General features: G+C 40.6%; 1 protein-coding gene across 1 annotated transcript in view; it reads left to right on the top strand.

Annotated features, from left to right (window-relative positions):
* The window catches only part of LOC136438311 (ATP-dependent DNA helicase Q4-like), a 34,405-nt gene that overhangs the window by 5,293 nt on the left and 5,490 nt on the right, over positions 1–23,622 (top strand). The window contains exon 4 of the mRNA XM_066433073.1: positions 22,898–23,169. Coding sequence (XP_066289170.1) covers positions 22,898–23,169 — 272 coding nt within the window. The remainder of the gene's footprint in view (positions 1–22,897; positions 23,170–23,622) is intronic.

The raw sequence follows: 23,622 nt of genomic DNA, 5'->3' as shown, positions 1-23,622 counted from the left end.
CCCTTGGATAGGGCGTTAAATGGAGGTCCCGTGTTTGAGGACTACCACACATCAATGTGAGTGGATCAAATAAATCTGTCTGGATATGCAGCTTGTACTCTACAGTACAAACCTGGTGTGCTATGCCATAAGGCAGTTCACCGGGTATGTAACAGAAACAGATTCTTAAATAAGTGTTTGCGGTTACTTGTCTTTTCACGAAAGAGGACTGGTGGATAAACTCATACATAACCTATAGCTGTAATTATTGCCGTATGACTGACTTGCTGCACCCTCTAACACATCACACACCCCTCATTAACATTGTCATACAGACAATACCAGAACTCTCTTCTGCGTATATTTTTACCCATCGCTTTCAAGCAGAGCCTCGGGCAAATTGTACTACCTCTTTGATACCTGTCAAGTTGCAAGGGTTTTGATAATGACCAGATATGGTAAAGACGTCATTGTTATGATGTTGATCGAGCTTTGGTTCAAGTTTTCACCGTTTTTCAAAAAAAGTTGGCTGTAATGGTCCTCTACTTCTGTGAAATACTGGGCAAAACCCAACATAAGGTATAACGCCCAGGGGAAAAGAGGTGCTCGCCTAAGTTCGGCTGGTGGTGATGATGGTGCTCAGAACCAACGTATATATGGCCTCCGTCGGTCAGTATTGACCATGGTAAAATCCTAATTCACAACAGCCCTCACATTCAGAACCAACAGGTAGTAAAAAAAGGTACAAAACTAAGCTAACTATTGATAAATGAAACAACAACAACAATACAAAAAATGTGCAATGTGCTGGTGGCTGCCTAATGGCTATAGCCTTCCTTTGTACAGGGGTGAATATTTTCAGATCTGTTCCCATCACTATCAATGACACAACCATCAATCAAGTCACAAGCGATCGAAGGATTTTAGATGAGGAGTGAAGATAAGATTCATGTTGGTTGAGATGGACTTGATAACCATGTAGGTATGAGATAAATGTCCATATCTAATGGGGAATCTACTAACTAGGGTCAGGTTATCCACACAGTAAAGAAGCATTACACTATTAGCTATCGGAAAAGCATGAATCTTTGCTTCAAGCATTACCTTTTGTCTCAAGCAGTACACTTTACGTTTGATGGAAGAAGAAGAGAAAAATCTACTACAGTAACTACAAATATGAAAGTAGAGAAGTGAAAGAAACAAATCTAGAATGATAATATTTGATAAACAAAAGCAGAACACAATAAACAATTGGAAAGTAGAAGTAGAACTGTTAGAATATTTTTAGTACCTAACTTTCATAAGTTGTGATTTGTGTTTAGTGTCCTGTTATGTAGTCTAATAGAGTGTTTCTGTCCTTGTCCCCACAGCTAGCCTGTAGTCATAGGCTCTAACTGGTCGGGCAGTCCAGGCTTTACATTGTGTTGAAGTTGAAGCAATAACTGGAACTTGGAAGGAATATAACTGGAACTTGGAAGGAATAAAAAGGAACGAACCTCACAGAGATCTCAACCTTGTTTATCAGTAGGTTTAAAAGGGAGAGTTGGAGATAGGAAGATATTCATACTTGAAAGTTCTATGTTGGTAGAAGTCTGAATTCAAAGTTTGAACTGAAAATTGCCAACACAAAAATTGGACTTACCCAAATTTTTGACTGATCATCTCCAGTCTTTGACTGGACAAAGACCGGAGCTTTAGTGGAAAATTTGGGTAAGTCCAATTTTTGTGTTGGCAATTACAGTTCAAACTTTGATTAAGAAGATATTTATAGTTGTGATGGACTTGATAACCTATTGTGGAACAGGTGAGGCGTGTACTGACGTGCCTTACAGGAGACAGGTGTGACCTCGGACCTCAGCACTATCAATCTCACCTGTGGGTCTCAACCTTCACCTGTCTTTGATCAAAATTCAGTTGTGGGAATAGTTGTACTGGTGCACCTGATAAAAAAATGCAGGTGCACAGAAAGAATTTCAGGTACACAACATTGAATAAGGTAAATCAAACCCTGCTGCCTCTACTATTAAGTGCTTCAATATGCTTACATCAAAATACATCAGAGTCCAACAAAGGTTATATTGGTACTGATACATAAATTTCAAGAATATTCTATAACTGTACAATAGTACCTTTAGGCCACACCAATTTAATTTCTTGGTTAACATATTTTTTTTGGAATTTTTTTTTGACTTAGCAAAAAAAATCATGAAAACAGAAGGCTGGGGTGAAAACTTGCGCCTGACCCTGTCCACTCCCTGAAATTGTGTGCACCAAAGTACAAACTTTCCTCTGAGATTCTGTTTTCCTGTTGATTTTCCAATCTAGCATTTTTTTTAGAATTCCTTTAACCAAGAAATTAAAATGGTGAGGCCTTATAGTCTACAAAAATATCTAGATGCACTGGTCAAAAATCAGGTGCACAGGTCCAATTTTGGGTGCACAAAAGTGCATAATATTATGCACCTAGTATGCCTGTCTATGCTGCAGTTTCAACATTGACAAATCCAAATTTTTAAAAAGAAATCTTCACACATTGTAGGTTGTTGGTTCATACCACACATACTTATCTATAATTGTTATGATCTTAATCTCAGAGAACACTTCATACATGCATATATTATCTCATGGCTTAATCACAACTGAACTTTATATGATTTTATTCATGAGACCACAAATGGCTAGTTTGTATGCAAACTAAGTGATGTGTTCTGGTGTGTCTTTTTCCTCCCACAGACACAACGCTATCAGACAGGTACAGGTACAGGTACATGTATGCTGTAAATCCTATAAGCTGAGATTAGACATGTTCACCTAGGAATGTCTAGATAACAGCTTTGATAACACTGTAAGATAAGAAATCTCTGCATCTCGTTTTGGCCCCGCCTGTGTGTATAACTGACGTATATGTGCGCAGAAGACAGTAGTAGTCGATTGTGTACTGTGGTTTTACGCGGTAACACCCAGGTAATTATGGCAGTTTCGCCCATAATAGGTGAGTTCTGACGTGGTGAAACGTCAGGTGGGCTGAACAGGTAGTCTGTGTTGTGCTCAGGTGATTCACCTGTGCCAGGTAAGGTGCACCCGAGTGTGATACTTGTAGTTGCTCTAGTGTGACAAGGATTCTACTCTGACTCTCAAGTGTTACGTCCAAAGCTCATATTCATGATGAATCATGTGTTCCTAAATATACTTCACTAATTTGAAATTTGTGGGGTCGTGTGGCGTAACGGCGGGTGTTCGGCCCAGGACCAAGCGAATCCCCCTGACGCCACCGATGTTGTGCCCTTGGGAAAGGCACTTTACACTTTCCTCACTCCACCCAAGTGTAAAAATGGGTTCAAGACTGTTCTCTGTACGTGGCACTGTTAAGATAAGTTATGAAAAACTTGAGTCCAGTGCCACGTCGTCCTTGTCTGTCAAAAAACGAGGTAAGAAACAAACAAATAAGAATTTGTAACAAGGAAGGAATTGATTTGTTTCAAAGGATTTTTAGGCCATGAAAGATAAATGCCCTTGTAAGGAGATGAACTAGCCCAATGCAAGCCTTGGGATGCAGCATGATCGAGTATGACATTTCTGCAGTGCAAACATGACAGAATATTTTCCACATACAAAATTGCATGTTCAGAATACTGTAAATGCAGAAAAGGTTCACGGGGATTTAATTTCGTGGTAGGAAGAAAATGGAGTGTTAACAGTGGTTTTGAGTTCACCTTTGAAACAACAGTAGCGCTACAGTCCCACAAAGAAACAACTTTTTGCGCTGGTTTTAAGATTGCGGTATAGATTTCACCGTGAAAACCGTGAGCATAAAACCATCGCAAAATTTGTATGTTCAGAATATTTTCACATACAAGTCTTAAAAATGGCATGCAAATTGCATGTGTTTATTTTGAGCCCTGTACCCGGTTGCCCCTCCCTGTTAGGGACCTGTCTGTGTCCTACTTGTGGGGACAGGGTGATTATCAGACAATGCAAGATGCAGCGGGCGCGCACCTGACATTTGGCACCGGCTCAACTGTACGTACGTACGATAAACCCGCATCGCGTCAAGGGGTCTCGTCAGACATGCGATAATTATAGGGTAGGACGGTCAACAAAGTACCCCGAAAATTGGTTTGAGGTATGGTGGTATATCATAGGTTTAGTTTTCAGTTGTCTCCTTTAACAAAGTCGAGATCAGAGAGCCATGCTCTGTAGTCCTGCCAATCTTTGAGTTCAAGTTTTGGTCTTCAGATACTGGTTTCCTCCATTTCAGAATGATGTTATGTGGATCTGCAATTAAAAAACTATCAAAGTGATTAGCAGAGAATACAGGTGCAGGTACACCTGATGTTTGAATGTGCGTTGGTCAAACCTGTTTCGCGTCAACGTGGCTACGATGCAAGCCAATAATTGTAGGGTGGGACAATCGACAGAGTACTGTGAAGATTGGTTTGTTCAAATGTCGTATATATCATTGACTTAAGTATGGGGGTGGCTTGTTTTCAAAGACAGTCTCTCTCTCTAGATCTCTTTCTACCCTGCTTAAGAAGACCACCTGGGGGACCAATAAAATCTGGTCTATGTGGACAGGGTTCGTAATGCGTGTCAATGGGAAAAATAATTTAAGGGACCACCATAAGGTTGTCACAATGGCCAGGTACTGTAAATGCAATTAAGTTCGCGTGGTTTTTATTTCAGGCTAAGGCGAAAATGGAGTGTTCGCGGTGGTTTTAAGTTTGCGGCAGCGCTATAGTCACGTACTGCTTCAGTGTTAGACAAAATGTTTGCGGTGTTTTTAAGTTCGCGGTGAAACGGTCGCCGTGAAAAACGCGAATATAAAACAAACACGAACATTTCTGCATTTACAGTACTTGGCAGTTTTCCCTCCTTTTTCTCAACAAAGGAAGAGGCGATAACAGAACACGTATGACGAAGGGCGGCGGGAACATTTCTGCATTTACAGTATTCCATTGTTTGCCTGAATTTTTAGACCAGAATCTGCCCAGTTTTAATGAAGAGACCTGTCAGTGATTTTAAAAATCAAAACATCGTTAGACAATACAGGTAACGCACAGGTACACCTGACATTTGGGAGTGCGTTGGAACAACCTGTCGCGCCGGTGCGATGACGGCACAGACAACAGTGGAGTCTTTGTGCCACGTCAACCGGCTCACTAACGAGCCGATAATTATAGGGTAGGACGGTCAACTGAATACAGCACAGATTGGTTTGGGACATGCTGGTGTATCAGAGATTTGAGGATGGGGGTGGATGAATCTCTTAAACTTTTGTGTTCATAAGAGTGAGGTTTTTGTCCAGTTTTTAACTCAGGAGATGCTGAGAGTGACATGGTGGATTGCAACATTGTAAGTTGTAAGATGAAGGACTTGTTTTGTTTGCAGCTTTCCACTTTATAAAAGTCATGATCAAGAGAATCTTCTGTTGTATGTCATTCTTTGGGATACACCCTTATCTTAGACCTTAGATCTAAGGTTGTTAAGTCTGTCATTTTAAAATTGCAAAAATACAGTTTCATCAATGTCCTATCATCAAGTTCAGATTCTTTGCACCGATGGGTGAAATTTTTTCCGTCTCAACAAGCATCTCTGTCTCCTGGGACCAACAGAGGGACGGGTCCTGGAGACAGCCGTGATGTAGATACTAAGATTCAAGTAGATACTGGTTGATACTGCTAAAAATCAAGACATGACAGTGTGATGATGATCAGACAATACAGGTGCAGTGTGTGTACACCTGACATTTGGGAGCGGTTTAACCGTGCGTAGGAGCAACCTGTCGCGCAGGTAAGATACGACACGTCAACGCACCCTGTCAATAGGATGATAATTATAGGGTGGAGCAGTCGACAAAATACTGGAAAAAAATTGATTTGCGGTATGGTGGTATGTTAGGGATTTGTTATGCTGGACTTGCTGTCTGTGTATGAGATCCCTGGGGAACACATGTTCGGGCATAGATATTATCCTGACTTGATTTTATAGGTGACATATTTTTAGCACCCCAAAACTGACAAGAACATGTGAAAAAAAAGGAATGATGCGTAAAACAAAGATTTGCAGTTATATGAAATTTCTAGATCTTTGAAAATGAAGAATAGAGATTTGGAATGGGGGTGTGTAATGTTGATGCTGACTTGTGAAAAAAAAAAAAGATGGGTGAAACAAAGATTCGCAATTGTCTTAAATTTCTAGATCTGAGTAGTGAAGAGTAGAGATTTGGTATGGGGGTGTTTACTGTGCAAAAGGTCCCTGTGGAAGGTCTGTTACTGAATGTTTTTGATTTTTAACTGTCATTTTTACTATCACATAAAATTACTCACAAAATCACTTAGTCACCACACTCAGGCAAGACGGTGAAAAATGATGATCCAGACTGAATCCTGGCGGGGGGGGGGGGTCCTGATTTATTAGTCAGTTCTTCTGGGATTGATCTTTACCACATTCATGTGTGTATCTGTATTTTCTCAGAAAGACTTCAGTTGTCACAGTTACCCTGTAATGTTATATGTATCTATAGAATTTTCAGGGAGGTCATTTTTACTTTTATAGTTTTGAATAGTCCCATAACCTGAAAATTGGCCTTCATCATAGTCAGACTAAATGCCTAGAAGGCCTGAATTTATGAGTGTTTTTTCGTTTAACATTATCTAGAGACTGAGACTATAGGTGAATCTTTCTAACATTCACTTTCTCATTCATAACTTTAGCCACTTCACATGGGAGAGTCTAATTATTTGATTTGAAGAATTCCCTTCTTCTTTTTGAATAGTCTTGCATTTAGAAAAGAAAGAAAGGTTATGATTTGCGTGACATTTGCCAGGGACGCTTCTGTAAGTGAAGGTCAGCCCAGTCGTTAACATGCTTCATTAATTTCGGCCGTTGTTGAAGCTTGTAAATTATCTTTGTTTGCCAAATTTCAAAACTGCAAAATGCAGAAGACAAAACACTCAAAGCAGCTACTGACAGGTTTTAACATTCCAGCCAGTGTTCAGTTGATAGTTCATGTATGACAAAACTAATGTGCACAGACTATTTAAATGTAGAAAATCGAAATGTATCTAAAGAATAAAGAAGTAGACATATATAACTATATATATACGCAATATAACAGTTGCTCAAGCAACTTGATAGATTTTGGTTAAGTAAACTGTTATCTGAAGTAATCTTATAACCTGGATGTCTTACTTTCAGGAACATAGACTTGAAATGATGAAAAGGATTTTCTTTTTACAGAAAAGCATAGGGAAACAGTGGATGCGATGTTATTAAAGAACTTAATCTTGTAATCTTAAAATCTGAGACTCTTCTTAGATCAGAAATCTCATGATCAAACCCAAAATCTGCTCTGCGTGACATGTAACAAAAGGTGTGTGTCGACAGGAGTGTCACCTGTTAGTAATTGTGACAATTGTAGCGAGCGGGTGACAGGTGTGGCGGGTAGACTGTCTCCATTGTTCACCAGGCAGATGTCTCCACATGGGAACAATGGGTAATAGGTGGGGACATAGCCATACTGGGGACAAGTACCTCAACCCAGCTGTCTGCCTGTAACATTATAGTCTGTAGGTATGTTGTTATGCTGTAGTTGTATAAGTATGTAAAGTGTAGAACTCATTTTCCAATATCAAAACACCTGTCCTTGCTTAAAGGGGCCCAAAGCAATATTAGGGCCCGAAAATAGGATTTTTGAAACTCAATTTTTTTAGTCATTTCTATACAAAATGTCATGATAAGTTCAAACCACGCTATGATAATGTATAGTCTGTAAGTATGTTGTTATGCTGTTAATGTATAAGTATGTAAAGTGTGGAATTCGTTTTCCAATATCAAAACACCTGTCCTTGCTTAAGGGCACATCACTTAATTTTCTCACTTCTCAGACATTTTGGATGTAAAGATTTATTAAGAGGTCTACGTCAAAACAGAGGGATTTCTTGATTTATAAGTTGTTTTACGTACCTAAATCAACAGCACCAAAAAGCTGAGGTACATGAATTTTTTCAAACAATCACACAGCAACTAAAGTTGAAGATAGTTAAGAATGATGAAACTGATTTGTCAGATTGTGGTGAAAACTGTCAAAACTATATTTATCATGTTACTGAGCGATTATTAGGTCTTTGACCCCGACTGTTTTTCAGTTCGTTAGACCCCCTCCCTGTTATATTTAACGAGCATCTCTAATGGCATAATGAAGAAAATTGGCAGCTATCACGCTATGTGTACACCATGGGCTGATCAGCGCGCTGGAGGGCTCTCCTCGAGTCTGTCTCAATTTATTACTTTCCCTGAAAGGAGATGATTGTTTTAACTGGCCTGTGTGAGTGTGTGCGTGTGTGTGCGCGTGAGTGTGTGTCTGTGTGAGTGTGTGTATATATGTGTGTGTGTGTGTGTGTGAGAGCGTGTGTGTGTTTGTTTGTGTGTGTGTGTGTGCATGTACGTGTACGTGTGTTTGTGTGTGCATGTTTATGTGTGTGTGTGTGTGTGTGTGTGTGTGTGTGTGTGTGTGTGTGTGTGAATGTACGTGTGTTTGTGTGTGTGTGTGTGTGTGCATATATATGTGTGTGTGGGTCTATATGTATGTGTCTGGTGTGTGTGTGTATGTCTGTGTGTGTGTTAGTGTGTGTGTGTGTGTGTGTCTCTCAGTCTGTTTCTACAGTTCCTAACATACAAAATGCATACAAATTGCCATATATACCCATTGCTCCTATTTTGTTCTGTGTGACTGGAGGGGTCTGGGCATAAGGGGTGAAGTCTGCCATCTCTGATTGCCTTCTTGCAGATTGAGATAATGTGAATGCATTTAAGTTTGCATGGTTTTATTTCGCGGTAGGGAGAAAATAAGAGTATTCGCGATGGTTTTAAGTTCGCGGCGAAGAGCTTACAGTGAAAACCGTGAATAGAAAATCACCGCGAACATTTTTGCATTTGCAGTATGTCTTTGCAGAACTTGGAGCCCAGAAGCAGAAGTACGACCACAGAAAGAGAGGTGCTCACGAGTTATCAGAAAGACAACTTCTTTTCCACGCAGCAGTCATTAGTATGCAGCCCTGAAACAGCAGGTGCAAGGCATAGGGGCGGAACTCCTCGCAAAGGTCAGGTCACGACCCCCACAGAACAACAGGCTTTCTGCACTGTGGTTGTGGGCAGGTGTAGTTCAGTAACTTGTGTTCAATAAATGGTGTTCCCTTCTCGCTTTTGCTTGTTTGTATTACTGTATAAGATTACATACCCAGCTGCAAACTGCCTAATGGCGTAAAACACCAGGTTTGTGTACTGAACAGTACAAGCTGCATATCCGGACAGATTTATTTGATCAACTCACACCGGGAAGGACCCCATACTCTTTTTGATAAGTGTGGTGGGTTTTTTTATGTGCTTGAGGTGTGGCTCTCCTCAAACACAAGACCTCCAGTTAACGTCCTGTCCGAGGGACGTCTCTAGTTGAAGCTTCTATTTCTTTTTTTATGAAAGACAAACAAAAGTACCGGTAACACATGTTCATGTTTCACAGGATAGTAACATCTAGTACCAGGATTGCCTCTTAGATGTTCGCCTGAGACGTTAACCCATCATTGACTCCCTTTGGCCAAGGACAGGTCTCCGTGGTCTGTCCTTGCTCGGGCTAGGATTTACCTCATAAACAGCAGCTTACACGAAACATGCCACTCGTTACATTAGAGGGTACGCCCTGTAAGTAACACACCTGTCTGACTTCTCAGACCTTCAACTTTCAATTGGTTGCTATAATTACCAAGAAGATTATGTTTTCGGGTGTGCGTGTTTGTGCATGTGTGTGCATGTATGTATGTACATGGTAACTCGAGAATGCCGTCTTGATATTTGGTATGTGGGTAGATCTTGTTTATGCCCTTTTATGTCTCAACATGATGTACTTTGTGTGTGATACTGTAGTATGCAGTTAGGCTGTACATAATAGCTGAGTGTAGCTTCAGGTAGAGAAAAAAAGGCCTTTTCAGACTACAGAGCTATATTATTATTAGTGTAAGACATGACAAGTGTCTTTGCTTGGTCTAAGACTTATTGTTGCTGTCACAGAATATCTTGAAATGCAACTTGCTGCATTCTTGTGACCCACCCTGTTATAAGACACCTGTTGGACTCCTTGAGACCTTCAAGTTTCAAGCTATTAAGGTGTACAGATAGCTTACTGCTTGAAGTAGAGAAAAAAAAACTTAAGAACAGCACAGCTTCAAGTGTACACAGAAAAATGTCAGTTTACGCTAATCCTGCAAATTTGGGCAACATGGGCTTTTTTGCTTAACTGTGCCCGACCTTGCTATTGTCCTTGCTTGGGGTAACACTTATTGTTGCTGCCATGAAACATCTTGAAATGTCACTTGTTGCATTCTTGGGACCCACCCGGTGATTAGAACACCTGTCGAACTTCTTAAGACCTTCAGCTTGTGTATAGGTGTTCTCTACCTGGCCTTGCACAAAATGGGTGGAAGACACAAAGGCAAAGTTCTCGACTTGAGGTACACCTGACAGTTCTGAAGCCAACAGCAGACTAGTGCATGTTGGTCTGGACTTGTGTCTGAGCCGAAACCATCTAGGAAGGTTGAAAAATATGTGGATTAAGACAATGCAGTGTTCGAAACTAAATAAAGAACGAGATAGATAGGAAGGAAGGAAGGAAAAAAGGAAGGAAGGAAGGAAGAAAGAAAGAAAGGCAGAAAGAAGGAAGGAAGTTGTGTCAGTGTAAACTGTCATACAGTATTTTTTCATCACTATAAATAACGGCCAACAAGTTGTCAGTTTACAATGTCGTACCGGTCTTAATTTATTTACTCTTGTTTCATCAGAATTTTGTGTGTGTTTTGTTGTCTTCTAGATCATACTTTAACACATGCATCATTTTCCAATAATAAATGAAGGGTCACACAAAGTCATTTTTGGACGCTTATTGATTGCCGTCTAGTGGAAAGGAGGGAAAGGAGGTCTTATCAAACTAATGATTAGCCCCACTTGATTCTAACACTATATCAAAAATGTATGCTAGCCCTTATTGTATTAGTAATTAGGATGGTAAGTTTTATTCTATACTTCTATTTTGTATTATGTTTAAGAATTCTTGAGGGTCAAGTTTATTCAATTCAAAGCAAATCGTACAAGAGCAGGGATTAGCTAACGCCTCCCTGAATTGTGTTCCGATTTTTACAAGCGTTCCTTTTAAAATCAATACAGTTTCACATGATATATACCATTTACATTTACACATTCATATCAAAACCAAAACGGGACAGCCGTGGGTCAGGCATTTTCATTATAGAGTCTTATGGCACAGTACAGGAATGACTTGTTTAGTCGCTGAGTCCTGGCTGATGGCAGGGTGTAAGTGTTTCTGTTTCTCGGCTGTCTGCCTGTAGCAGTCGAACGTTGGAGGGGAACAAGGTCGTGGAGAGGGTGCACAGGCATACATTCTTGCCATACTTTATACCATGTACCATGTACAATTGTCGTGCAATAAATTTCTTCTTCTGTAGACCCTGATAAGTGCACACAAAGCCTTGTCAGTGTAAGACTGTCCTAACCTGGACGTTTCCACCCCGCTGGCTCCTTAATTACCACGTTATGCAGGTGACAGGAGTGAAGTGTCCTTAAGTAGTAACTACCTGTCACACCTGGGCGGCTCACCTGGTCAGCTCACCTGGTCGCACAGTTAGGCAGATCTGACGCAGGTAGAGCAGGTGGTTCTAAATCAGAGGTAAACAAGACTAAGACCTGACCACATACCAGAAATCACAACAATCCAGCCGTGGCCTCTGAAGTTATGCAAGCCCAGGGCTCGAAATTCAGTTTTGGGAATAGGTGCACTGGTGCACCCAACCTTAAAAATTGGGTGCAAAATTTTTGGGTGCACCACATAAAATAAAGTAGAATGTAACTGCCGTGCACCACATCGCATTCTTATAGTACTTCAGCCATGGCCTCCTCTTTTTCCAGGAATCCTGGAACTTGTACTGCTTCTTCCACTTTCCTTCATCCTAAAAAAATTGGACATTTTTTTCCATGACATACTAGACCTGCTGTTCATTATTTAAAAAAAAATCTAGATAGGAAAGTCTTCATGGAATGTTTTTTTTTTCAGCTTACGGACAATTTTCAAAAGTCAGAAAATTTGTCGATGGAATATCATTAGAAAATATATAATTTCCGTTGTATTCATGAAACAATGGTACGTTACATTTCTAAATAAATATTGGTCACTGTGATTATTGGGATACGCTTTCAAATTTTACTTGCAAAGTCAATAAAAAGAATTCGAATGAAAAGTGTATTTATTAATCATCAAAGTAATTTTTTTAAAAATATGTGTGCAAATTTACTGTGGTGCATTCATTTTCTCAATAAAATTTCAATAAGACTAACTAGTGACGAATAAGGGCCACAGCACAGCGTTATTAACATCGACCTTGGGGAAGAAAAAAAATCAACACCACGGAAGAAATAAAGGAAAGCATTATATTTAAAAGATTACCGGGTGACATTAGCCTGACCAGGAAGTCCATGCGCGTTTGGCACGCGATCTCAGCACGCAGTTTTGAAGCTTTCAAAATCGAAATGAACTCAAATTCTAACATCAAAATCTTAAACAAGTACTACAACAAAGATTTTATTATTTTCTTACACTTAGATGTCAAGAATATGCTGTCTACTAGTGTGCAGTGATACCTTTACACATTAAACCATACAAAAATATTTGGGTGCAACAGTGCACCCACAGTAAAAAATTAGGTGCACAGCTCCAAAATTGGGTGCACTGGGTGCACATGCACTCAGTATTTCGAGCCCTGTGCAAGCCACACGGTGTTCAACCTTCTTCTCCTATCCCTTATCATAGAATTTTTTTTAGAAGATCTGACAACCAATTTTCTCCACCCTTCTCAGTTTTCTGTTCTTCTTAGTGTTTCGCCTGCAATGTCATGCCTGTCCATTCTCTGATATTATTAAAAGAGTCCCATCTTTTCCATTGTCGACCTCTGTTCCTCCCTGGACAGTTCCTTGCATGATAGTTTTGGCTAGTGCAACCACAGAGCTACAAATGCTACTGAAAATCTATCCTTCACCAGGAAGGTAATAAACAGTTTATAATACTTTGTTATAGACAATACATTTAAACAAACAGAAGTAAAGAAGATTGCTTTTTTTTTAAAACGTTAATAAACAAGCATTACAATTAGGTATGCTAAATGACTGGATCTCTAACTTTTCAGTGTACAAGTATTTGTCTGATGAAAACCCCTTAGGAGTAGTCAAGATGTGAAGTGTTGCTTAAGAGTTGACCAAAAAGGGAAAGTACATTACAAGATAATGTTGTTGTTTTGTCTCAGTAACACACTTTCACCACAGCAGCAGACAAACAATCACGACAGAAAAACTGTATGAAGGAATTTCCCAGTGTCCTACCTATGGAAAGACAACAATAGAGAAGGGATAAGAAAACCCCTTAAGAGTAGTCAAGATGTGAAGTGTTGCTTCGGAGTTCACCAAAAAGTGAAAGTGCTTTACAAGACATGTGATTGTTTTGTCTCAGCAGACAAACAATCACGTCAGAAAAACTGTATGAAGGAATTTTCCAGTGTCCTACAGTAACCTACGGCGGGACGACAATAGAGAAAGCGAGCTGGAAACAATGGCAGACAGGTGTTTACAAACACCTTTGTTTCGTCTTGTGAAGAGAACAATGCCCGACAGCCTGCCTGTCTTGCACCTGCTGTGACAATGGTAGGATCGGAGACAACGGCTTTGTTCCGTACCTCCTTCCTAACGTTTCTGCACTGTCTGGCGAGTCTACAGGTATTGTCAACACCTGTTCACTGTTACTCTCACTTGCTCCCGTGATAATGGGTTTTTGGTGGTTTTGAAGCAATTCTTTTGTATTCCTTTTTTGGCGGGAAAATTGAACATCTCGTAATCAAAACATTTCTGAACGAAAGAAAGGTATCATTCAAATGATTTTGGGCCGTCCTAAACCCAACATTAAATTTTTTGATAAGCTGTTTATATTCTCAGGACATGCAGGTAGAATTTTTATATCGGAAATGAAGGCTTTGTTACATTCCTCCTTCTTTATGTTTTGCGCTGTCTGGCGAGTCTACAGGTATTGTTAACACCTGTTCGCTGTTAATGTTTTTTTTTCGGTTTGAGAGCAATTTCTTTGTCTTCATTTTTTGGCGGGAAAATTGAACATGTCTTTTATCACAATATTTACAAGTAGTTACATACATTTCTGACAGAAAGAAACATTAGAATTAGGCTGTCCTAAATGCAACATTATTGGTAAGCTGTTCACAGTTTATATTCTCAAGACATACGGGCACAATTACTAGATCTAAAATGAAGGCTTTATCCTTGAAAGTTTCTAATGTTCTGCCCAGTCTGGCTACACACTGTCAGGTATTGTCAACACCTGTTCGATGTTGCTCTGCAGTTTTGAAGCCGTTAATGGGTTTTTGCCCGTATGGATGCAATATTCTTTTGTCTTCTTTTTTTGGCGGGAAAATCGAACTTCCATTGTGTACTATTTATTACTAGATACATACATCTCAGAAAGAAAGAAAGGTATTACTAATAAAAATGATCTAAGGCCATCCTGAACCCAACATTATAATAGCTTGTTTATATTTTTTTGACCTGCTGGTACAATTATAAGATCATTATTTACTATTTACAAGTATATCAGACATTTCTGAATGTAGTTAGAAAGAAAGACAGGTATCATTCAAATGATCTTAGGCCGTCCTAAACCCAACATTTGAATATCATGACTTGTTTAAATTTTCTGACATGCTGGTACAATTATTAGGTCAGAGACGAAGGCTTTGTTCTGTCCCCCTTCCTAACATTCTGCCCAGTCCATCTAGTCTACAGGTATAGACAACACCTGTTCACTGTTGCTCTCTCTTACTTCTACGGTTGTGAAGGTGTTAATGGGTTTTTGTCGGTTTAGAAGCAATTTCTTTGTCTTCCCATTTTGGCGGGAAACATCTGAACATCTGTGATAAAGTAAGTGTCACTGATGCCATTAGAATGGCCATAGCCCACATGAAACCCAACACTGTAATGATATGTTTACCTCCATCATTTGGCACGTGCTGGTACAACTATTAGAAGTTATGAATATGAAATTGGAGACCTTGGCTTGGTTCTATAGCCTGGGTACCATCCTCCGTAGTAGCCGCTGGCTTTTTTGCTTCCTAATCCGCGGTTAGCAAGCGAAAAGATTGAGTCAGCGGTTACTACCAGGCTAGCATTGTCTATGTTGGGAATCACAGAAACACACACAGATAGACACACAGACAGACAAACACGCAGACAGACAAACACACAGACAGACACACAGATAGACACACGGATAGACACACGGATAGACACACAGATAGACACACAGACACACAGACAGACACACGGATAGACACACAGATAGATACACAGATAGACACACAGATAGACACACAGACAGACACACAGATAGACACACAGATAGACACACAGATAGACACACAGACACACAGACAGACACACAGATAGACACACAGATAGATACACAGATAGATACACAGATGGACACAGATAGACACACAGATAGATACACAGATAGACACACAGATAGACACACAGATAGACACACAGATAGACACACAGATAGACACACAGATAGACACACAGATAGACACACAGATAGACACACAGATAGACACACAGACAGATAGACACACAGATAGACACACAGATAGACACACAGATAGACACACAGATAGACACAGATAGACACACAGATAGACACACAGATAGATAGACAGATAGACACACAGATAGACACACAGATAGACAGAGAAGCTAAAGATAATATAATACATCATGTACAGAACAGGTGCGCTACACCATTAGGTGGTTTCTAGTTGTCTGGTCGGACCCAAAGATTCAGAATTGTGCAGCAGAAATGAAGCAGAAGAACTCTCAATTGGTCTATTAAAGCATATAATCCGGCTGTCCCTCCCTCACAAAGATATCTTTGTTCTTATCGAACGTTTAAAACATCCCCGGTTCACAGAGCTGTTAACAATAGGAGCCTGTGGTATGTGACATTTGGAAATGGACGATCGTCCGAGGCTCGATAGCGATCTTGTCGCTTTGATGTGGGGTGGTGGTTTCAGAAAGGGGTGTGTGTCGGATTTACAGGCAAGCCTCTTTGTCACGCATATGCTGCAAACTTGTACAATATTACAGCGGATGGTATTGATCTTCTCACGATTTTTTGTCCTGTGAAAGTATGTTTGAAAGTCTTGTTGCTGAATATGTTACAGGTGAATTTAACAAAGTGTTGGTCATGATTTTAGCACAGGAAAGTGACTTGCCCTTTCTCCCGACCTTGTCTCAACCACTTAGACCATCCAAGCAAAAAATCTGAATCACTGGGTTAATGTTTTATCATTGGGGACCACCCACAACAATGGTGTTCATAGTTATACTGTTAAAATCAAAATTATGCTCCAATATAGGACAAAAAGCAGATTCCGATGTACCGGGCACAGTCAGTAAGGATCTGTTGTCTTTCACCTCTTTCTGCGCTCCACTTTTATCCTACAGTAACATGATATACAAATTCCACAGTAGCTGGAATCTGCAGTTTCTGTATCTGTATCTGTATCTATATAGCCGGTATAACCGCCATTAGGCGTAACACACCAGCTTCGCAGGCACGCGGCGCGGCAGCAGCTGGTCATATTACACCGAACGGTCTGTTACACCTAGTTTTTGCATATCTGACTGCAACCGTTCTTTAAAGCTACTTAGTGATGAAGCTCCTACAGTACTTGATGACAACGAGTTCCATTCTACTATGGTTCTCGGGAAATACGAATTTTTGAACACATCAATCCTTGGCTGATAACTCTGGTACTTAAAAGCATGACTATTTCTAGTCCTCTTCTGAGCTGGCATTAGATACTTATCAGTCGGTACGTCCACAAGTTTAAAGAAAGCTGCTAGGGGTTTTCCCTAACTTACAATGGTAAGGAATCCTTTGAAAAATTCCTGGATCTTGACTTGTACCTATGCCCCAAAATTAAATGGTTATTTCTACCATGGCCTGACAACAACAAAAACAAAACATAAATGTCCATTCATAATTTTGTGTGATGCTATACTGTACATGTGGTTTGACCTCTACATTATAAGGACCACCTGGCCATTTCTTTTACATAGTTTTGCACATTGACACCAGCGTTAAGAATCCTGTCTATAGTGACCACCTGTCCACATGGACCAGATTTTATCAACCCCCTAAGTGGTCTTCTTGGGCAGGTTTGACTGTATCCACCAACCAACCAACTTACAAACACAGGTGCAAACAGCAGACATGATATCATCCATTGTCGACCCACCATTGTCCCACCTGGTGAATACCTGTTCACCACCACCTGTCCTTCACACCTGAGCGACCACGCCCATTGCCCCTGGCAACCCACCAGGCTTCACCTGTTGCCCGTCCCTGCTTGCGTGACACGCTACACCTGCATGCGTCACTCGTGCGCACCTTGCTGCACCGCCCTTCGTCATACCTGTTCTGTTATCGCCTCTTCCTTTGTTAAAAAAAGGGAGGAAAAACTAACAATGGCTTCTGTCAAGGATACTGTAATTCACTTTACCTTCACGGTATCAAAATTTCACAGTGGAAGGAAAATGGACATTTTCACTGAACTTTAACTTCACGGTGGCGGCAAGTGATTTACAGAACAGATGTGTGAAGGAATCATAGATAATTGCAATTATAGTTTTTTTTTCATGCTGATGATAAATTTATGGTACAGAGGTGACCGTGAAAACAGTGAACATAAAATTCCAGTGAAAGAAACAAAAATTACAGTAACCTTTGCCTTTGTTCAAAAAAGGGAGGGAAAACGAACAATGGCTTCTGCCAAGTACTGTAAATGCAGAAATGTTCGCGTTTCTTTTATGTTCGCCGTTTTCGTAGCGACCATTTCACAACAAACTTAAAACTACCGCGAACATTTTTGTCCAATACTGTAGCAGTATGTGACTATAGGGCTGCCGTGAACTTCAAACCACCACGAACACTCCTTTTCCCCCTTAATGCGGAATCAAAACCATGCGAACTTAAATGCATTTACGGTATCACCTTTTTCTTTGTTCAAGAAGAGGGAGGGAAAACGAACAATGGCTTTTGCCAGGTATAGCCTGTTGTTGTCATTAGATGTAAAGGGATGTGGTGTGATTTCCGTGTCTGCTCCCTTTGTGTTGTTGTTTCGGTATTTACCCTGGAGGGGTGAGTTGATTTACACTAATTAGAGGCCTGTCTCTTTCATCATTATGACGTTATCAAACTTGCTTGCAACTGGAAATGGATGCTTAGGATGTTTATCATTATGACATATGACATATAAAACTTTGTGACTCTGTTAGATGAAGGATTCATATGCACTAGGGATGGATACCGGTTCGGCTTAATAAGGTCCAAGTCGAAGTTTAGGTCCAGAGATTTAGATTCAGGTCCGGACCTGAACCTGGATCTGATCCTGTCCAGTTGATCTTTTGGTTTATTAGACCAATACTATGCATAGACAATTAATACTGACACGCACAACTATAAAAGTTTCTTGATGAGAAGACTTTCAAAATAAACCAGTGTTCGATATTTGAATGTTGCACTTGTTTTAAATGCCTTTTTTGTCAAAGGGGAGAGTCAAAACACTTTTTATCAAACAAAATATAAATAATATTTGTACTTTGTTCAGGTTTTTTTTTTAACCTCGGGTTTTTGGCTTTCAGGTTTTTCGGACTCGGTTCTTGGATGTTATAAAGGTCCGAATCAGGTCCAGCGAACTGGTATCCACCCCTAATATGCACCATAACTATATCACGGTTATGATAACAATACTAGTATTTTGATTTTTGATGTCTTCTTTGATCTGTGTGCAAGTAAATGTGAGATTAGTTGATATGAAAGATGGCCTTGATATGAAGGATACATATGCACATATTGTAACTGTCAACATTAGGAGTATTTTGATTTTTCATGTCACGCATGCAAGTCTGAGATTGGAAGCAATTAATTGTGAAAAACAGTGATCGGTAAATATTGGCACGTCACAGTTCAATGTGGTAGGGTATATTTTCAGGCGATTTCGAGATACGGCGCCCTTCTGGCGATTGACAAAACGACTGAAGCTCCTCGACTGCGTGACGGGCTTAAAGTAGATGCAGCAGAACAGGTGCAGGCGCCAGTCTGCTTAAGGTGGACAGGGGGGACAAAGGAGCGCATTATCTGCCACATTGCGCTGCTTTAACAATCAAACACACTTCCAGAAGTGTTAGTTGAACTGTAAATTTGTTTATTTTCATGAGGACTTAATAAGAAGGTTTTCGCGTTACGTCAAGCTCACGGTTGGAACAGTTCTGTAGTATAGTAGTCCTACTGTAACATTAGAAATGCATATATATTCGCTGTGTATTCAAATTGCGGCCGAGAGGTCACATCGAAAATTAAACCATCAAACGAAGCTCCTCAACTTTGTGACGAGCATAAAGTAGATGTAGCAGAACAGGTGCAGGCGCCAGTCTGCTTAAGGTGGACAGGGCGGACAAAGGACTGCATTATCTGCCACATTCTCTGCTTTAACAATCAAACACACTTCCAGAGCACCGGGCTAGCCCCTGGTCAGTTGAACTGTAAAGTTGTTTATATTTATGAGGACTTAATAGAAGGGGAAAGAAAGATTTCGTGTTACTTCAAGTTCATGGTTGAAACAATTCTGTAGTGTCATAGTTGTACACTACGAAACATATATTCGCTATGTCATGAATTTCTGGTGAAGAGATCCCAGCAAAATTACAACCGTCGCAAATATGTCAAGATTTACCTCAAGTACCTCAAGGGCATACTTTTTAGGAAGCCTTCTGTTTGAAAATGTTGTCTGTTCACTCTCTTACACTGGAGAAAGTGCTTCTTTTTTTCATAACGTATTCCTAAGATATTGTTTGAAGTCCTTTTGTAGACTTTAAGACAGAAAATGAGCCTTAGATTTTGTAGGAATCAGTATAATTTTGAGGACAAGCACTTTCAAGGTCACTGGGTTCGTTATCTCGAGTACATTCGGGATTGGTCACTAGCGCCATCTAGGGATCAAACATAACACTGCAGGTCATTTTCCAGGGCATACTGTGCAGTACAGTATAACTTTCTTGCTCTCATCCAAGAGAGTTCAACTCCCAGATCACACAAAGCTGTTACCAGAAAACATTGCATTTGTTGACCTTGAAGTGAGACATTGCTAGCCAATCATTCATTCTTGCTCCCCAAAACTTTCCCAGCACAAGAAAGCTGTACAATGTACCCTTTATTGTTATGACCAGTACAAGATTAGCTTCCAATAATCTGATAATAAGCTGATTAAAGATTCATTCTCCTTTTTAAGGCTTATTAGACCAGTGCCTGTGTTTTACAACTTAGAACAAGCCCTAAACCTTGCTAAATGTGGCATCAGTTGGACTTAGATATGCTTATTCTTAGTCATGTGAAACTAACAGGGTCTTCTTACAGGAAAATTTCAGCTATTGTGTGAAGTTATATCAAATGTCAATCATTCTACACAGGTGGGGCAAAAGGTGGGACAAGGGACACACCTGTCTGACATTCTAACAGACAAGGACATACCTGTGGGGCTAGGTAGAATCCTTTGTTTTCAGAGATACATGTATACTGAAACACCTGTAGGGTAATATAATGTTCAACAACGGACAATAGGAACAAAGAAAAGTATGGCAAAGAGGGATGACGTTTTGGCAACTGAAGTATTTTTCCCTCCACAGTTTTGTTTGAAAAGACTCAAGAGAATGACGCTAGACACAGGCATGTTTCTCCATTGTGAAAAATGAAAATGGAGATATTGTTTTAGATGTGTCTGTATGTGTGTGTGTGTCTGTCTATGTGTGTTCTGTTTCCGAATTTTTGTAGTCAGTATAACTCAAGAACCTCTCGATGGATTACAATGATATTTGGTATGTGAGTAGCTTGTTCTGGAACTGCAGGGGCTTTTTTTTTTTTTTAATAATCCAAACACGGGAGGGAGCAGTATGTTCTTATTTGGACTGGAAAAAATACTTTCCTGCTCTAGCACAGAAATATTGTTTCATTATGCTGTTGTCATATTGGGCTATTACCTTCTTCTTCTTTGGTACTGCCAAGCCCAATTTACATCGGATTAACGGCAGTACTTTTAGGGCACCAGGAGTTGTCATTCATTGAATAACCTTTCTTAGGCCTTAGTTTGAACTATGAAACCATGGGAAATAAAATCAGCAGTCCCATTCCCCCATCCATTTCTTGGGCTTCTTGAAGAATGGTCGCTTTGTCTGTAACTAGTTTAGAGGGAATCCTATTAGCAATGCAGTACAATTGCGGGTCCAAAACAAACCCTCAGTAACAAAGCAGACCTTTGTGAAACTGTTTTGTTCCAGTAATCTCTGGGTTTCAATCTGATGGTATTTTTCTGCATGAGCGAGGATCGACAGGTGGTCCGAGGATACAGGTGTATTTATGCCTACCTGTGGCTGGACTGAGGGATTTTGGACACACGTTTTAACACTTGTAACTCCCCACAAATTCATAAGCTGGATCAGGCCCTTTGGGCAGCTACTGCAAAACTAGAAGATAGTTCCAATAAGAATTTATAACATTTAGCTCACATGTTGTCCATCAGAAAACGAGCTAAATTTGTTGGGTGGTGATATCGCAGAATGAACTCTTTGTTTGTAAGTAGGAAGTAGGGACCCTATAAAAGTAGTTAAGCTCAGTTGAAGATTGGTAACAAAGGAGCCCATCTTTCAGCTTGAACGAGCACCAGGGAACAGGTGTATCTGCTGACCTGTGGCTGGACTGGGGGAAATTGGGCACTACTTGTAACTTGCCACAGACTCATAAGCTGGAGCTGACCCTTCACAAAGCTACTTCAACAAGCTACTAGATTATTGTCATGAAACTTGATAATAATTGAGCTCATGTGTTGTCCTTCGCAACTTGTGCTAGATGCATTGGGCGGTGATATGATATGATAGACTCTTTGTTTATGATTAGGAGATAGGGACACTATTAGTCATGCAGCTCAGTTGCCAATCTAAATCAAGGCCTTAGGAACAAAGGAGCCCTTAGTGTTGCAATAATCCCTGGTTCTCTATCTGGATCTATTTCCCTGCTTGAGTGAACACCAACAGGTGGTCCTAGGGAACAGGTGTATCGTTGCTGACCCAAGGCTTAAGGGCACCTGTTTAACCACCTTTTGTTTGGTCCTAATGTCCTGAAGGCAGTTCTGATATCAGGTCGGGGGGCAGATGAATATTAGTGACAGTGACAGGACATTGGTGTATATCATGCAAATCTTGATCAGTAGATTCTGGCCGGCTGATATGAATTTGCCCCCGTAGAGATCTGCTTGGAGATTACAGAAAAAGGGCCACCCCAAATGAAGCTAGTGTATATTCTGTACACAGCATCTGTCCTCTTACTAAAACCAGTGGAAGAATAACACGCTATAAATGTACTGAGATGTAACATGTCCATTTCCCTTTTACAGGAAAATGACCTCCCAAAGTCAAGTAGCTGACAGACTGTTACCAGTATGTCAGTACAAAGGAGTGTATATACTGTACACAGCATCTGTCCTCTTACTATTCTCTTTTTCTTGCTTCTTCCATTGTCACGATTGATGTGGGTTCCCTTCCCCGTCGCCCCCTCACGTGTGAAGGCAGTCCTGTAGACATGCTGACAGGGTGGCTGGCCTTTCTGACAGCCTAACTAGTACTGTAACCAGTGGAAGAATAACTCACTATAGCTGTACTGAGATGTAACATTTCCATTTCCCTCTTACAGAAAAAGGACCTCCCCAGGTGAAGTGGCTGGCAGACTGCTACCATGCCGGCAAGTCCGCCGCGCAGCGTCGCCAGATCCAGAAGCGCTTCATGTCGGGAGAGCTCCGCATCGTCGTGGCAACGGTCGCGTTTGGCATGGGCCTGGACAAGTCCGACGTGCGAGCCATCATCCACTACAACATGCCCAAGAGCTTTGAGAACTACGTGCAGGAGATCGGGAGGGCTGGCAGGGACGGGAAACCATCGCACTGTCACCTCTTCCTCAACGCTGATGTAAGGGAGACACCTAGTAACTTTTGATAAAACTGCAAGCACTTTTCATTACGTCAAATGTTTTGAGAACTACGGCTGGGTTTGGGGATCATTTGTACTGTCACGTCTTCCCCAATGCTTCCCCAAAGTAAGAGAGACATCTAGCAGTTCGTACTAGAACTGCAAGTACTTTTTTATCCATCAAAAGTTTTGAGAACTAAGGCAGGGTGGGGCACTTGGGAAATGTTAGCACTGATACCTCTTCCTCATTTCTGATGTAAGGGAGACACCTAGCAGTTCGTAGTAGAACTGCAGGTACTTTTTATTCCCCCAACAAAAGTTTTGACTGGAAGGGCAGGCAGGGACGAAAAACTGTCGCACTGAAACCTTTTCCTCCATGCTGATTTGAGAGAGACACCTGGCCGTTCAAACTAGAACTGCAGAAAGCTTTGAAAATTATGTGGCAAGCCATCC

The sequence above is a fragment of the Branchiostoma lanceolatum genome, chromosome 7, assembly GCF_035083965.1.
Source record: "Branchiostoma lanceolatum isolate klBraLanc5 chromosome 7, klBraLanc5.hap2, whole genome shotgun sequence".
Lineage (NCBI taxonomy): Eukaryota > Metazoa > Chordata > Leptocardii > Amphioxiformes > Branchiostomatidae > Branchiostoma > Branchiostoma lanceolatum.
The sequence above is the reverse complement of the archived record's forward strand: the minus strand, read 5'-3'. Positions and strand labels throughout refer to the sequence as shown.